This window comes from Heloderma suspectum, chromosome 16 (assembly GCF_057233095.1).
Source record: "Heloderma suspectum isolate Gila_16-S chromosome 16, 16-S_ref, whole genome shotgun sequence".
Taxonomy (NCBI): Eukaryota; Metazoa; Chordata; class Lepidosauria; order Squamata; family Helodermatidae; genus Heloderma; species Heloderma suspectum.
In genome coordinates this window covers 8,790,989-8,808,317 of record NC_139473.1, presented here as the reverse complement: position 1 = coordinate 8,808,317, position 17,329 = coordinate 8,790,989, and the positions used below count along the sequence as shown (strand labels likewise).

The window sequence follows — 17,329 nt, the reverse complement described above, 5'->3', positions numbered from 1 at the left end:
GTATGTGTGTGTGCATAACGATGACTTGTGTTCAGGCTTTTAGGGGAAATACTTTTCCTAACAGATGCGCTCATTTGGCAGGGATTTCTTGCCTGCTTCTGGGTACGTCTCTTCCATATGGCACAGTTTCTCAGTCTTTTGTCGGATTAGGCTTTCCCAAGGGCATGAAAATAAGTGGCTTAGCCACACCCAGAGTCTGCTTGATCCAGGCAAGGGGGACAGGAGCCTTGATGGGAAAGGAGCATGACTCCATTACTGTCTCCCCAAAAAGGAACTGCCAGGAAGGAGGGGTGTATAAGAACAGCCATGCATAAAAGCAGCAGTTTGATCTATTGTTGGCAGAAAATAGAAACAGCAACTGCAGGAAATTCTTATTTTAAATATATGTACCCTCCTTTTTGTTTTTAATTAATCTAGGTGTGCTACAATTCAAAGCAAGACACTTCCATATCTCTTCTATTGATATTTACAGTGCCGATCCATACTTGTGGGAGCCACACTGAGGGGCCAGGTCTTTTTTCCCCCTTTTTAAAAATAAGCACATTTAGGTTTTGCAGAGAAATGGTACACGTGGCAGAGAAATAAAAAGAATTAAAAAAACTTTCCAAATAAGCAACTAACGAGGAAGGAATCAAAAGCACTCACTGATTTCAGTGCAAAGGCATTTATAGTATGACTGACTCATTTGTTTTTCCTTTTCTTTTTTGCAATAGAAGGGAGAATGGTACCCAGAAAATAAGAAAGTTATTGTCTTGTTTCCATGGTGTCTCGTTTCACAAGCCTGTGAAGTGATTTCTGTTCATTTTCTTCCCTTGCTTTTGACAGCTTTTAGATGAGCTTGGTGTCAGTATAATACAGCAACATAAACCAGATCTGGCTGCCACTCTGGATCAGTGGGTGCCTATCAACCTGGTATGTATATATGCAATGTGCATTTTCCATGCCCTGCCTGTTTCCGGTCTTTTTAAACATTTTTGACCTGCTCCTCAGCTGAAAAAAAGGCTCCCAGAGTTCAGTCCCTGCCCTCAGGCTTATAATCTAAAAGTCATGACACAAAAGGAAAAGGCATTGAGAGGGAGGAGGAAAAAAGCTAACACAATCACAGGGTCTTAGTTACAGAGTTCTTAGGATGGCGAGCTGGAATGGAGAACAGTTCAAGGAGAGGAGCTGCCAATAGCTGCTGGTCTCTCAGCAGAGCTGATGGCGTGCACCTGTGTCCCTTTTCTCCCTCTGCTGCAGCCTGATGGGATGGCTGCTGCCAAGTGGCACTTGAAATTTTGTCTGAACCTTTTAAAATGGGGGTGGACATGCTTCAGGCTTGCGGGGATCTAGGTTAATTTTTACTAGAATCCTGAGGTTCACCACCTGGGATCAAGTGTAAACTAGTACTCAGAATGGCAGTCAGATGCTAAGAATTAAGGAACAGGGTGCCTCTGAGCACTAGCTCAGCCTAGGAATTTTGTGATCGGTACCGGAACCAAGCCCTTTCACACACAAAAACCCACTCCTAGTTTTCCCCCAAGTGTTCTTTTTAGCGTGGGGGGGGCGAAGGGGGAGCTTTTTAACTGCTGCTGACGTTAGACAATTGGGCCTCAGAAACCCTAGCTGATCTGTTGCACATTGCCCAGAAATCTACCAGTAGATCCTGATCTACCTTTTGCCCACCCCTGTTTTAAAACAATAAGGGAGCAATCCTATGCATGTCTAGACAGGGAAAAGGTCCTACAGCTCCCAGCATCCCCCAGCCAGCCATGTTTAGGCAGGACTTTTTTCCTGTCTAAACATGCATAGGATTGTGCCCTAAATGAAGCAGTTTGCTGGAGGGAGAGGATGGCTCTGTCTTGCTGCATTCATGAGAAGGGAAAGTCTCCCCAAGGATATAACTGTAACAAAGCTCTTGCCTGCCCTGTAGGTTGTAACATTCTGGACCAGGATGCTGAATGGAGCCTTACCAGGAGCACTCCAAAACTCCCAACATCCAACGCTTCAGACCAGCACTTGCAATGCTCTCTCCTCTATCTTACCAGAAGCTTTCAGCGGTCTCCCAGTAAGTATGTTGCAGTGGTCTGTGTTGATACTCCTTTTTGAGAATGAGAGGAGAAAAATAGATCCAAGTCATCACTCCTTGGCTTAGATGATAGAAAGAAAGATACCCAACGGGGACTGCGAGACACTTGGGAAAAAGATGTACACTCCACGCAGCGAAGCAATGGTGGGGGGCAAAAGGGAGCCACATACCTGCATAACTCGCTAATGTTTACAGATAGAACTGTGTACACCACCCTGCGCCCCTTGGAGAAAGAACAAGATAAAAAACACATGATGTAAATAAATAATAGAATTTGCATTTTGTGTGGCCTGCCCACAATTTGTGTTTTCTTCCACAAAACAAAAGAAGAACCTAAACATCACAATTAAACCCCCAATATTATCAACCAGCCTACCTGGTGTCCTCCAGATGTTTGGGGCAACAACTCCCATCAGCCCCAGCCAATGGTCAGTGATCAAGAATGGTCAGAGTTGTCATCCAAAACATCTGGAGGGCTCCAGGTTAGGAGAGCTGTTTTAAACTACCGTCTCTTCCCCCGTAGAGGTCTTGAAATCCTTCTACAAAGGTGCTTTGACAGCTCTTCATGGGGGAGAGAGCATGTGGCTCAAGAGGAGATGCTTCAGTTGAATTCAGACATGTTCATGGGATGTAAGAGAAGAGGCAACTACATGGGTCCATTCTGAATTCATGCAGTTATCCGAGAGTGGCTCTTCTACAATGCAAGTGACTGTGTTTGGTTTGATTATCATAGGAAGAAGTTGAGAGAATTTTTGGTTGAATGTGGTAGTGATTGCTTGGTGCTCAAGCACAGCAGACTCCAGGCTTGTGGAATCTGCTTTGTTTGTTTTTCTTAGAACCCAGAGATCAACCAACTGGAGCCTGGTGCAAAAGACATACACTTAGAATTAAAGAATTCTGAGACTAGGAATTATCTCAGATACTACAGCTGAGTCCTTCCACACATAAATCCATTCATGGTTCCCCCAACCTTTCTTCATTTGAGCAGTATAATTTAGGATGAGAGATGGTGGTGAATATTTTGTTGCTGCTATTGTCAAACAATTGGGAGTCAAAAATCCTTGCTGATCTATTGCAAATCATGCAGAAACGTACTGGCAGGTCTAAATCTGTCTTCTTCCCACCCCTACTTGGATTGCACTGGATTTTCTTCCCTTTCTCCCTCGATGTTTAAGGGGGAGAGTGTAAGGAGGAAAAATAGTTCTTGTTACTGTGCTAGCTAATTGTTCCTTTCCAGCTACATTTATTTATTTATTTTATTCATTTATTGCATTTATACCCCGCCTTTTTTCCTCTTGCAAGGAACCCAAGGCCGCTTACATTATCCTCCTCCTCTCCATTTTATCCTCACAACAACAACCCTGTGAGGTGGGTTGGGCTGAGAGTCTGTGACTGGCCCAAAGTCACCCAGTGAGCTCCCATGGCCGAGTGGGGACTAGAACCCGGATCTCCCAGCTCCTAGTCCAACACTCTTGCTGCTACACCACACTGGCTACATGAAGTTGGTCTTAACTTTCATTACACATTATGCTTATATTACGTTCAGACAATTCATTCTAAAATTCGTTATACAAAATACAGCATAGAGAAAATTTTTCCTTTATTACCACATAATGTATCTACCCAGTTAGTCTGTTTGAGATCAGTTCTCTCATTACAATAACGGAAACGTTAATTGAGTTCCCACTATTCATTTGTTGCCTTGGCAATAAGATATCCCAAGTTGTAGACACAGTGGTGCTAAATGAAGTAAGTGAGGATGCACATTCTGGCTACAATCTTATGCATATTTAGACAGAAAGAAGTCCTACAACTTGCAGGGGCATGCTGGGAGTTATAGGACTTCTTTTAGTCTAAACATGCGTAAGATTGTGCCCTAAGAGACGTTACAGCTTTGAGGAAATCTCAAGTTAATACCAACCCAAGATGAGGGGTCTTGAACCAGTCATTTATTTGTGAAATCTAGACATCATGGCCTGATCAGAGCAATGGCCTGCACTGCACTGTCAGTTTAGACATCACACCAAAGTGCGGTTAGTGCAAACCATGGTTTGCAAACCCACTTCAAGCTGTGGTTCCTAATTCTCATTTGCCAGCTGATGTCAAGCCGTGGCTAGTCAGTATACACTGTTCCCTGATTAAGTTTCCTTAACGTGGTGTCTGAATTGAGCCTTTACTCTGTGGTCCTGCCTGCTTCACCATGTCTTGTTGGACTACGATGATCCAAAAGGTATAATGGTTAGCTGGGGCTGTATGGGGCCGCATTGCTGCCCTCGCCCTCTTTTTTTACTCCCCCCCACCCCCACCTGTTGTCAATCAAGGCTTACTGTAATAAGGTGCAGCATGCCGGACTACAGAGTGAAAGCTCAAGTCTTTGAGATCTTTTGGCAGTACCTTCAGTCCTTCGATTGTCCACAGTTCTTTGCATTTTAATTTATTCATCATTAATCCTTTGGCAAAATGGCCAGCATTTGATGAATGACTTCTCTCTGTTGCTGATGGCAGGATGACAAGCAAATCCTCTGTCTTACTATCCTTCTTGGGCTCAGCCACAGCGAGAATCCACTGGTGAAAGCTGCAGCTGTGCGCGCACTCGGGGTGTACGTTGTCTTCCCGTGCCTTCGGCAGGTGAGGGTTTGATTGGTCTCTTCTGCTCCTTTTGTTTTGCTCTGTCTTACCTGTCTTTTTTTGCTGTAAGGTAGGACCAGTGATGTCCTTTAGTCGATTTCTAAGTCCGTCTGCAAGTAGTCTTTCCAATTCTAAGTAGAGGCCATCATCAGGCCATCATCTTTATCAATTCGGTCCTGAAAACAGATTTGAAATTCACAGACAAAATAATGTTGATTAGGGTATCTCCCAGTTTTATGGAACTTTACTTCAGGTCAGCTAAAATGGATTAGTCATGCCCTCTTGGCCATCGAACACATCATTTCTGCAGCACTGGAAAAGCAAACATGGACTAACAGGCCACCAATAGATAGACCTATCCTTCCCCATCATACCTGAACTATGTTTTGTAGAGTACAGAAATTAGATGCTTTCCAAGGCATATGGCAAGCCTGTACCAAATGATATGTGTTTTGTATATGACATCCTAGAAGTTTGAAAATTGGGGAATTAGCAGATCCTAAGAATGCTGATCCAACCCTCCCCTTCCCATTTTTTAAAGATTTTCTGTTGCCATGATTGTATAGGTAGCCTTGTAAATAATTCCAAAACTTACTATACTATAATACAGTGCTAAAGTTACTGTTATGAGTTCTACAAACTCATCTACCTGTGCTAAACCTTTTTGTAAACTTAAAAGAAAAACAAAACGTTTGTAAAGCTTTTCTGCCTGGTCGCCTGGAAGCTCCTTCTGACTCATCCAGGCGATCAGATATGTGGCTTTGTACCAGTCTGATGGAAAGCTTCTGTGGCCCAGCTGCTTGTCCTTTCCTACTCCTTTTCTAGTGTTTTGTTAAACTGGGCAGGTGAATGTGGACATCTTGGAGGCTTCAGAAGTTATTCTGTAGGATGCAAAACCTGCCCCGCGAGGTTTAAGGGAGCAGCTGTGGAGTTGACAAATGTAGTTTTATAAGATTTATTTACAAGAGAAAGGCTAACAGGTTTGGGGCTTTTTAGTTTGGAAGAAAAATTACTAAGGGGCAGCATGATAGAAGTTTATAAAGTTACACATTGTGTGGAGATTACCGAGATGTTCTTTCTCCTATTTTCATAATGCTGGAACTCGGTGGTCATCCAGTGAAATCCAGAAGTAATTCTTCACACAGTACAGAATTAATTTACGGCCACAAGAGGTGGCGATGTCCTCTGCCTGAGATGGCTTTAAAAGGAATTGAGCGGGCTTTTCCTAACCTGGCACCCTCCAGATGTGTTGGACTACATCTCCCAGAATCCCCCAGCCAGCAGAGTTGGAGCCGATTGGTTTAGGCAAATTCATGGAAGAGAAGCAGGCAATCCAAAGGCCATGATAAGTGGGAGAGGGTAACTCTCCAGATGTTTTGGACTTCAACTCCCAGTATTCCTGACCATCGGCCATGCTGGCAGGGACTTCTGGGAGTTGAAGTCCCAAACATTCGGATATCTACCTTCTGCCCACTGCTGAATGCCACTGAGCACCACTTGCTGGGTGGCAACGGCAAGGCCAGGCTATTGCCTTCCAGCCCTGCTTGTGGACTTCCCAGAGCTATCTCTTTGGCTATCAGCAAGATACTGGGCCAGGTGGAACCTTGGTCTGATCCACCAGAGCTCTCCTTACTCATACCATTTTTCTACCAATAGTCTGCAAGGCAGCTTAGAAGCGGAGTTTACAACAATACAACTTGAAGAGCCACATACTGTCCCTTCAGTCTCATAATTTGCCTTGGAGTTGATAGTCTAGTTCTCAGTCACAGTAGAGCTCAGGGTCTTTGCCTTTGTCAAACCTTGGGCTGACCTTTAACTTGCAATTTGGAGTTCCTTGGGTCTTGGACAAAATATCCGTTTTCTCCAATTCGGAATATTTTGCAGCAATGACGATTGATTTGGCTGTCCCTTGACAGCAACATTTTTTGTTGAAGCCCAAAATCTGTGTCATTTCGAAAGCAGGAAGGCTCTGTAACAAGAAGAACGCTGCCAGGTGAAACAGCCGAGCGACTGACGCTGAAAAGTTTTAAGTAAAAGGGAAATCAGTGATGGCATGAAAGGGGAAGATGAGCAGAGCGTGGCACTGAAGAGCAGATTAGAGTTGCAAGGTCACCGGGGAGTATCGAGACGCAATTAATTTAACGATAGGGTGTGATTAGTGCAAGTACAAGATTAGCGGGTTGAGGTAATTGCCCTTGATTCTAAGTAGCTCGAACACCAATTAAATGAAAATGTGCTCGCAGGCCCTTGTAGCATCAGGGGACTGGGGAAATCTGGGCACCTTGTGCAACCCGTTGGTAGTTAAAGATCAATCAAAGTGACAGGGCATACTGGGGAAAATGTAACACCGTGTTTGCTCTGTGTGGCAGAAGGCTGACTTTTAGCGCTTACGTGGCTTTAACAATGGAATCGTGTGGATTCATAGCCATTGGCAGACCTCCCTAGTCAGACGCAGTATACTGTTCAATTCCAGGTGCTGGGGACAAACAAGAGCGGGAGGTTGTTGCCTTTCTTGCCCCACTTGTAGAGTTCCAAGTGCTTGGTGTTGGAGGCAGAATGATGGACTAGATGGATCTTTGGTCTGACTGAGCAGGGTTGTTCTTACAGTACCTGCAGATTTCAGCGCCTTGATGAATCAAGAGGCCAGTAGCCAAAGACTTGTCAGATACTTCAAATTGCCACTGCAGCTCCTGGCCATGCATTCATCTTCTGTTTGCTTATTGCTCTTCCTCTTTGCCCCCACCCCGAACACACATGCCATCTCCTTTTTCAGTCTTCTTCCCTCTTGTTTGCTGCTTTCTCTCGCCCTTGCCAGTTCCCTTCATCAGTCCCTGCTAGGGATGGGCAGAAGGCTTACCTCCGGGTCCGGGCGGCAGTGTCCGTGGGGGGGGGAGGCGATCCGTCCCTCCCCCCTGGAATCCTAGCCGGCTGGCTCCACTGCACAGCAATTCCATGGAGCTGCCGGCCAGCTCCAGAGCACCAGCTATACGGCCGCCGTTGATTGCCGTATTGCTGGCTGGGCAGATTGACTGCAGACACAAATGGCATCCACTACACCATTTGCGGCTGTAAAGGTCTTAGTTTAGTTTAAGCTAAATGCAGCCGTAAATGGCTGCATTTAGCTTAAAGTAAGACCTTTACGGCTGCAAATGGTGTAGTGGATGCCATTTGCGTCCGTGCTTTTTCACGTGATAGACTACGCAAATATTTGCATAGCCTATTGTGCGAAAAAACAGGGACACAAATGGCATAGTGGGCAACCCAGCATAGTGAACAACCCGGGCGTAGTGAGTTCTCAAGGTGGCTTGTTCGAGAAAAATAAGCCACACTGCATGGTTAACAAGCCAGCCTGGCAGTGTTCAGACAACACACTAAGCCACAGTTCAGCAAACAAGCCACGGTTCAAAACAACCCACACTCAGCCACTAAGTGTGGGTTAGTATGCTGTGTTAACAGCCCCATAAAGTCTCCCAGGTGGCAGGGTTCTCGGTGAAGGGTATGGATTAATATGGTAACAACCGATATCTCTCCTTAGGATGTGATGTTTGTTGCTGACACAGCCAACGCGATCCTGAATTCACTCTGCGACAGTTCTCCCAATGTCCGTGCCAAAGCAGCATGGTCCTTGGGCAACCTGACGGACACTCTGATTATCAACATGTAAGTAGCAGTGGGGTTCTGGTCTCCTTTTTTTAAATACTATTTTTGCTTTCTTTAGACATTTAATACTCCAATCCAGGTTCCCTGAGCACAAGTTCCAACACAAAATCATAAAACAATAAGTTACAATGAGTAACAGTTCACAAAACAACCATCACCTGATCACATATTATCAAAGTTTAAAAGAAAGATCTAAAAGATCTGGGAAAATGAAAAGTTTTTTACCTGGTGCCGGAAAGACAACACTGTGACAGGCAGTCCTCTCTGGGGTGCTACCACAGAGAAGGCCCTATTCCTCCAGGTCATCACTTGTCCTACCTCCAGTAGTTGGATCCAAAGAAGAGCCTTGAAGATAGATCTTAGTACATGGGCAGGCTCATGTACTACAAAGGTGTTGCATATATACCTTGCTAAAGTTAGACCTAATCCTGATTTGTTTCCCCTTGTTTTGTGGTGGGGAGCAGGGAGCTAATGGGACAAAACTTCCAGGATGAATTCTCAGATCTGCTGCTACTGAAAATGTTACGGTCGGCAACTGATGCATCAAAGGACAAAGACAAGGCATGTACATCATGATTTGTGTGCGTGCGTGCGTGCGTGTTTGGCAATGCTGTGGGCTTGTGTAGAACTCTTGGTTTCAGATATGATTGAAATATTGGAGCATCAAGGATTTCAGAGTTTGTCAGACAAAACTTGTGATGTTATGTAGAAGCGTGAAAGTGCCGAGGTATCCACTTAACTGTTCATTCAGGACCAGAAAAGAAGGGTGTTGGAGTGGGGGTATTTGTAGAGGACAGATACTCTGGCTCACTGAAGTTGTGAGACTTCTGGTTGAAAGTTGATCTGTCGTGGTGATTCCATCTAGGTCAGCTTTCCCCAACCTGGTGCCCTCCGGATGTATTGGACTACAACTCCGACCATCCCCCAGCGAGCTTGAAGGCTGTGGTGTATCAGACTAAGGGTGTATCCAACCCACATGAAGCCAGGTCTCTTTGCTAGTCTAAAATACAATACAAAAACCAGCATTAGCAGACCTGTTGGTGGGGAAAAAACTTTTTCCGCTTACAGTGAAAAGAAACCTGATGGATCTCCACAGGAAGGTGCTGCTGCCTAAAGAAGGCTCTGCCTCTCATGCTGGCTCACCTAATGGCCCAAAATGACTTCACAGAGAGGAAGGCTGATCTCAGCCCAGGCAGATCTATCTTTGAAGGAAATGACAGCAGTATCTGTTTTGTTTTATTTTGTGGGGACAAGCCACTGAGTTTCAAAATCTCTCTTCCAGGTGAAAAGCAACGCTGTCCGTGCCCTGGGAAACCTCCTTCACTTTCTCCAGCCATCCCACATCGCCAATCCCAGGTTCAGCCAGCCCATTGAGGAATCCGTCCAGGCCCTGATCTCTACCGTGCGGAGCGAAGCCATGATGAAAGTGCGCTGGAACGCATGTTACGCGCTTGGAAACGTCTTTAAAAACCCTGCCTTGCCACTGGGTGAGTGAAGATAATGAAGTGACATTCTTGCCCCTCTTGGCTTTCGCATTTTTGATCCCGGATAGGTGTGCAAGAGTGACGTGGGGTTGTGTGTTCCCCCTCCAAGTATATGTCTGTATTGATTTCCCTTCCCGTCTCTTCGTGGCACCTGGTCATTGTATCTGCTGCCCCCTACAGGCTGCATGGTGTAAGAACATAAGAACTTGGGAAGGGCCTTGGCTCAAGTGGTGGAGCCCCTGCTTTGCATGCAAAGGTCCCATGCTCGATCCCCGGAATCTCTAGGTAGGCCTGGAAGGATCCCTGCCTGAAACCCTGGAGAGCCACTGCTGCCAGTGTCGACAGTACTGGACTTAGATGGACCAATGGTTTGTGTCAGTATACGGCAGCTTTCTGTGTTCCTAAGAGCCCTCATGGATCAGAGCTGAGGGGGTCCATCTTGTCTGGCTTTCCGCAGTGGCCAGCCAGCTGCCTCCAGGAAATTCATCAGCAGGGCTTGAAGAGTATTCCTAAAAGGATCAATCTTTTGATCCTGTTGCTCCCCAACCAAAACAACTCTCATTCAGTGGTATACTGCCTCTGAGCCTGGAGGTTCCATTTAGCTCTTGTTATTCCTGGATAAGAGACTGGTAGAGCATCTGCTTTGCATGCAGAAAGTCCCAGGTTCAGTCCTTGGCATCATCAGGTAAGGCTGGGAAAGACCCATACTGAAGCCCTGGGGCTACTTAGCCGTGCTACTTAGAGTAGACTGGACTGAGTCAGGTGGATGGGTGGTTTGAGTTTCTATAAGGCAGCTTCCTATGCTCCAATTACAGCGATCCTGCAGTCTGTGTGCCCAGAGAACAGGCTGCTCCCAAATGGTGCAGCCGTCAATAAACCCATTTGGATTTTTGGCAAATCATGGCTATGAAATCTCAGAGCACTTTCCTGACTCCCCCAACCTTTGTCTTTTTGGTTTGCATTCCTTAGGGGAAGCCCCATGGACTGCCCAAGCCTATCACGCCCTCATCTCAGTGGTCAAGTCCTGCAAGAATTTCAAAGTCCGCATCAAATCTGCCGCAGCCCTCTCGGTACCAGCCGAAAGGAAGCATTATGGGACTCCCGAGCAGTTCTCCCAGATCTGGAATGCTTTGGTGGTGGCCTTGCAGAGGAGCGAGGACGCCGAAGACTTCGTGGAGTTCAAATACAGCGCCAGCCTCCAGACCCAGCTCTGCCACGCTCTGCTTCATTTGCTGAGCCTGGCAGATGAAACGGACCTGCTGGCCATCAGGAGGACAGCGGCTGAGCACGGAGAAGTCGTCAGGTCCTACATATTGCAGTACATGAAATCGGGAGTCAAAGAGGAGAATATGGGGATAGGCGAGACCTTTCCCCACAGAGGCAAAATCCTGGAAAGGGCTCTGGAGCATGTGCGAGTGATTGAGGAAGTGTCACAAGGATGCCCAGCGAAAAGGGGGATGGTGGCTTATCTAGAAGACATCTTGAAAACCCACAATAGTTCCACAGGGCTTACTGAAGCTTAAGGAGGTGGCATAAATAGAGGAGATGTCGGATATCTGTTTTATACCAGGTATCCAAAAAGAGGCCTACCTTGGGCAATTATTGAATTGTCTTTAGAGCCTTCCCTAACCTTGTGCCCTCCAGATGTGTTGGACTACAACTCCCATCATTCCCAGCCAGCATAGCCTTTCAGTGGAGGCTCCGTCTTGGCTGTCGTGATCCCGCAGAAGAAGCACAGAACAAGTAAAAATAATCCCTTTCTGGTGAACCGACTAGTGTTTTTTAAATGCCTGGTCTGTTTACCATTGCCAGGTGACAAAGAACCGTTCCCTAGATTTAGGTATCTCTCCTTTTTATATTATTTATAAATGTTAATTGTGAAAAAATGCTCTGGACCCAATTTCAGTGAAGGTCAGTATAGAAACATTTTAAAGAAATAACTTCCGTAATGCCCTTCACCAAAATTGGCTCCAGAGCTTTTTGCACACAATTAATATTCATAATACTATATTCATAAGAATATAAAAAAACCTAGGGGTCAAGTAAGAATTTAGATATACAAGAGAGAAAGTCACAGCTTCGTATATAAAAACAAAAGGAATTATCCAGTAATGCCAATGCGGAGAGCTAAACACTCATTCAAATCAAAGAAAGTGGCATTCTCTAAACTTCAGAGTCTAAAGGCACCAGAATAAGAGTTCCCTTCTAAATAATAATAAACAAGCAAATCAATAACACTATTTTTGCCTTTCCATGTATGTTGTATGCAGTTGCCTTATCAAGCCCTCTTTTCTCAATCTCAGGATTATTTTAAGTGTGCGGAAAGGGAGCTTCCCTCATCTCTCCATTTGGTCATGGTGTGGCTTGTCCAGTTTTCAGGTTTTCATCCCTGCTTGCCACTGCAGATGGCAATCTGAGGTTAGTTCAGCAACCTCTGGTTCTGTCATCCACCCCCAACTATTCCATCACATGTGTGGTTTGGCTTACTCTGTGCTAGAGTCTGGGACGTGGTTCATAAGGCAGATTTTTTTTTTAGCCCCCAGTGTTAACAGAGTGAGGAGAGGTGTCCCATTTTCAGAATTTTTTAGTAATCAGCATGTGATAAATTGCCTTAATTCAGGCATCGCATCAAGTCATGGTTAGGGAAGCTTAACTATGGTTTGTCATGGATTAACCAACCATCGTTATTCTATCCCTTTATCCCTGGTATTATGGGATGGGAATAAATTTACAGAATTGAATGGCCAGAGGATAGAAACAAAAGCAGGTAAGCACCCCTAAACCAGTAGTTCAAGCCATGGTTTGGGATCTGTGTGTGCTTGTCACAAACCATGGTTGGGTGTGATGTTGAACTAGCCAAAAAATACCCAGTTTCTATTTGTGCTCTTTCTCTCTGGGAATACCACAATGATTTCTGTACTGCTGGTTTGTCCTTAAGGGGCTTTTTATAATTTCCATCCTACCAGAATGCCTTATTTGTTATTGAAATAGTGTCTGTATTACCTAATGTATGCTGCTTTGTTCTGTGAGTAAAGCAGATGTGTGCAGGTAAAACAGTCCTAACAATGCAGCATCACCACCACTGTACCCAGCATCTAAGCATGGGAAAAAGTCCTATGTCCTGACAGCTTGTACCTAGCCTTTTTTAAATGCCCAGTTTCTCCAAATAAAAGCATCACCTCACTCCCTCTGTTGAAAGAGTTTTGCAAAATGAGTTCTCTCTGGCTTCCATTATAGTCAGGCGTATGTGGTGTAAGATTTTGTAATCATTTCTAGAGTGGGGTGAGTTTGTCTAGCGGACGTATTTTGGACAATTCTAACACAGCCATTGGACTGGATTACACCAGTGTTTGACTGAGAAAGTCACTGTGGCCCGTTCTGAAATATGCCATAGGTGGGCGACTGGGCCCTGGTCATAAAACATAGAATCCAGGAGTTGGTTCACACTACTAATTGAACGGGAGCCAGTGTAGTGGTCAAGCTGTATCCACCTTCCTCAACCCCAGGGCTCTTCAGGCCAGGAATCCTGAGAGTTCCATCCTGAAGGCTGCTCTAGGGTGAATGTGGTGAAGTCCAGGTTCTGGTCCTTGCTTGGCCATTGTGTTTGCTGGTTGGCGTTGGTTAAGTTCCTAGCTCTTGGCTTTAACCTGTTGGCTAAGGCCCGTTGTCTTGCCCAAGGCCTGGCCTCTCCATATAAATGCTTTCTGAATATCCCACTTGTCTCCAGGAGTGTACTCTGGAAAACGTCCCGCCAAGATGTTTTCTTAAGTTTCTTAAAGAGATGTATAGGTGTCTTGGGGAAGTAGTGTGGAGGATTTTTTTTTTTAAAGGAGCATTTAATGACTGTTGAAGCTGAGAATACACCAGGGGGTGTTTAGAGCAAGACTGGGGAACCTGTGATCCTCCATATGTTGTTAGACTCCAACTTCCATCAGCCCCAACCAGCATAGGTGATGGGAGTTGTACTCCAACAATATCTGGAGGGCCAGAGGCCTAAACCCCTGGGTTAGAGCTCCTTTCCCTGAAGGAATGGAGAAGAGTAAAAATCACATCAGAATCGAAAGAAGAATTTTACCGAAGTTCCTGGGAGAAGCAAACTCCATTCATGTGGGCTTGTGCTGGCCTGTGTGTGTGGTGGAAGGGAAGGATCCACATAGATTCTTAGTTCATGTCAAACGGCCTGGGCTTTCACACGAACTTTCTGGAGGCTGGCAGAGGAGGTACACAGGTTTGTTCCTCTTCCAGCAGCCCATAGCATTTCCAAGCTGAGCATGAAGGAGGCCGTTTCCTTCCTCTGCCAGCCCACTTGGTTTCTGCTCCGGATATAAAGAGAGATGGAGCACTCCGTCCCTCCTCCACCATCCTGGTCACTTGCCTGCATGCAGTTGCTTGTCGCCCCTGGTGATCAGGCAAGTGCTCAAATACAAAGCTCGCTCTAAGAGGCCCTGGCTAAGCAGGAGAACCCAAGAGACTAGGCCACCTTGGTGTTGGTGCAGCGTCTTTAGTGTTAATTCGGTGGGCTAGTCTGAGTTTGAATTTGCATCTTTGCAACCCAGTGGGTCAGAGGGTAAATCATGACCAACGTAAAAGACCACAGACTCAGCATTTTGATGGAAACAAATAGTGTACGGATACACAATGCCTGAAAATGGGAAAACATGCAAAAGCGGAAAGCCGCCACATGATTGGCAGCCAGGGGGAAGGGGGTGTGGCCGGGAAGAGGCAGGGCCACTGAGGAACCCAGGAGGGCAGAATTAGGCTCATGGGCCTGAGGTTCCCCACCCCTGGTATAGAAGATGTTCCTATGTCAGTCTTCAAGTTTATAGTGTTATTAGCATTTCGCAAATATTATAAATGCTCAGAGGAAGTCATAAGAAAGTAATCAAGAAACCAACATTTATAATGTCTTCCCTGTGGAGATTCACTTCCCTCTTGTCTTTTTTGTGTGTGTGTGACAGAAAATGAAATCGTTCTTATTCATACAGGCTTTTAATGTTTGGCTTTGGATTTTAATGGCTGCTGCTGTTAATGACTGTGGGCATTTGTGGTTCTACTATTGTGTATTGCATTGCTGCTCTTGGTATTCATAGAATAGAAGAGTGGGCTAAAATGATTGAACAATAATTTCTGATTGTAATTCTCACCGCAGGCATCCTTCATAGGGAACCATATATTGGCAGAGATCTGACCGAGGAAACCCAACAGAAATTACAGTCTTTCCCAACAGAAACTTGGCCTAGAGTTTGATTTGCGCAGTATTTACAATTTCTTCTGTAAATACTGTACCAGGGTAATAGGAGCTTCTTGTGACCATCACATGACTTGCTGAGCCTAATTTGAATACCTGCAGACCCCTCCCTTGGGACTAGTTTGAACTTGCAGACTATGTGACTTTGCCATGTAGCCACTTTTCCCCTCCTGCCCCCCAACCTGCCTTTTATAACCTCTTGCCTGATGAAGAGATCTGAGGATCTCGAAAGGTCGTACCATTTTTTGGCAGTCTTTTCAGTAGTGTAATGGAGCCAGGGCTCACAGGGTCAAAGCGCTGGGGCTTTGATCAGCGTGGATGCTGATGTCATCTGCCACCCCCTCACACTTCCGTCTGAGCTGTGCTGCAATCCTCACAGCTGGAAAAGTAGAGAAACAGGCAACTAAAATGATCAAGGGGCTGGAGCAACTCACCTATGAGGAAAGGTTACAACGTTTGGGGCTCTTTAGTTTAGAAAAAAGGTGGGTAAAGGGAAACGTGATAGAGGTGTATAAAATTATGCCTGGTGTGGAGAAAGTGGAGAGGGAGACACTTTTCTCCCCCATAATACTTGAACCCAGTGGGGTCATCCCACGAAGCTGGGGGGAGATTCAGGACAGAAAAAAGGATTTCTTCACACAACACAGAGTTAAACTATAGAATTCACTACCACAAGACATAGCGATGGCCAACAATTTGGATGGCGTTAAAAGGGGATTGAACAAATTCAAGAGGATAAGGCTACAATGGCTACTAGGCCAGATGGCTCTATGTTACCTCCAGTATCAGAGGCATGCTTGCTGGGGAACCTGGGCGGGAGGGTGCAGTTGCACTCATGTCCTGCTTGTGGGTTTCCTGTGGGCAGCTGTTTGGCCACTCTGGGAACAGAATGCTGGACTAGATGGACCCGTGGTCTGATCCAGCGGGGCTCTTCTGTTCTCAGTAGCTTGGGGCGGATGAATTGTCCCAGCAACAATATGTTGTTCCCTCTTATAATGGAAAGTATTTTGGGGTGGCTTGGTCTTGAATGAACAATTACAATCCATTAGCTTGAAAAGAGAAAAAAGACCTGCTTCTGGTGGAGATGAACGTTTTGGACTCTCCTTTGGGGTGTGGTGATGGGGGCTGCCAGAAGCACATTCACCTCAAAATTTACCACCACACCATTGGTTCTTTTGGTTGGCCTAACGAAGGTATTGCAGCGACATGGATTGTGAAATAGACTTATTTCTGAAATAAGTGTGGGTATTTCACCTCCCCCAATAGATTTCTCCAGTGCTACTGCTGGTGTAACTAAGAGCACCCCCTGAAACATGCTAGAGAACTCTTGGGGTTCCTCTGCAAACCAGTCGCTCTGCAAAGAGATCTTTCAGAGGTTGAAAACAGCTTGGGCTGCTGGAGCTTCTCTCCTCTTGTCTTGCTCTCAAGGAAAGGGCCTGTCTGCGCACGCACGCGCTCTCTCTTACACACACACACACACACACACACACACACACACACACCCCAGCCATCTCCTTCCAGACCTCAAGCAATCAGAAGTCCAAAGCTCAAGTTGCAGCTTCAAGTTATACAACCCAATTTTACAGCATGACCCACGTAGGTCAACACACCGCTTTCCTGTCTCGAAAGGAGCGAGATTGTTCTTTTCTTGACGGGGAGGCCTTTCCCGGTTGCGTTGCATCGAAACCCACAGCCAGAAGGGTTACAGCAACTGCTTCAGAGTTTGCGAAGGTTGGAACTCTGTTCCTGGGTTTGCCTTTTAAACGTTGGGTGGGAAAGGGCAGGAGCCATAGCTCAGTGGCAGAGCACGTACATACCTTGCGTGCAGAAGGTCCCGGGTTCAGTCCCTGACATTTCCAGTCAGAGCTGGCATCAAGGGTAGGCATGATTGGGCACTTGCCAAGGGCCCACACCCCAGCAGGGGCCCACTGACGAGAGCCCCCTGGACTTGCTCCTCCTCTTCCTCCACCATTGTTCACCAGCCTCTCGCTCTGACCCAGAGAAAGGTGGTGATGAGAAGCAGAAGTAGGAGTTTGCATGGCCTACCTGCTCCCTGGCTGTCTGCCTGTCAAGCAAGCAAGTGGTAGCAATGATGACAAGGGGGAAGAGCAAAAGGAGCTGGTGAGAAGGTTGACGGCCCATGGAGGGTGTCTTTCCCAAGGGGCCTCCAAAACCTGGAGCCGTGAGAGGTGGGAAAGACCTTTTTCTGTCTGAGACCTTGGCAAACCGCTGCTAGTTGAA

At 46.0% G+C, this 17,329-nt stretch overlaps 1 protein-coding gene across 1 annotated transcript in view; it reads left to right on the top strand.

Moving 5' to 3' along the window:
- The window catches only part of HEATR6 (HEAT repeat containing 6), a 34,948-nt gene extending 19,881 nt beyond the window's left edge, over positions 1–15,067 (top strand). Inside the window, exons 14-20 of the mRNA XM_084823076.1 lie at positions 826–912; positions 1,913–2,047; positions 4,574–4,696; positions 8,232–8,356; positions 8,821–8,917; positions 9,639–9,843; positions 10,810–15,067. Coding sequence (XP_084679202.1) covers positions 826–912; positions 1,913–2,047; positions 4,574–4,696; positions 8,232–8,356; positions 8,821–8,917; positions 9,639–9,843; positions 10,810–11,363 — 1,326 coding nt within the window. The 3' untranslated portion in view covers positions 11,364–15,067. The remainder of the gene's footprint in view (positions 1–825; positions 913–1,912; positions 2,048–4,573; positions 4,697–8,231; positions 8,357–8,820; positions 8,918–9,638; positions 9,844–10,809) is intronic.
- The last annotated feature ends 2,262 nt before the right edge of the window (positions 15,068–17,329 follow it).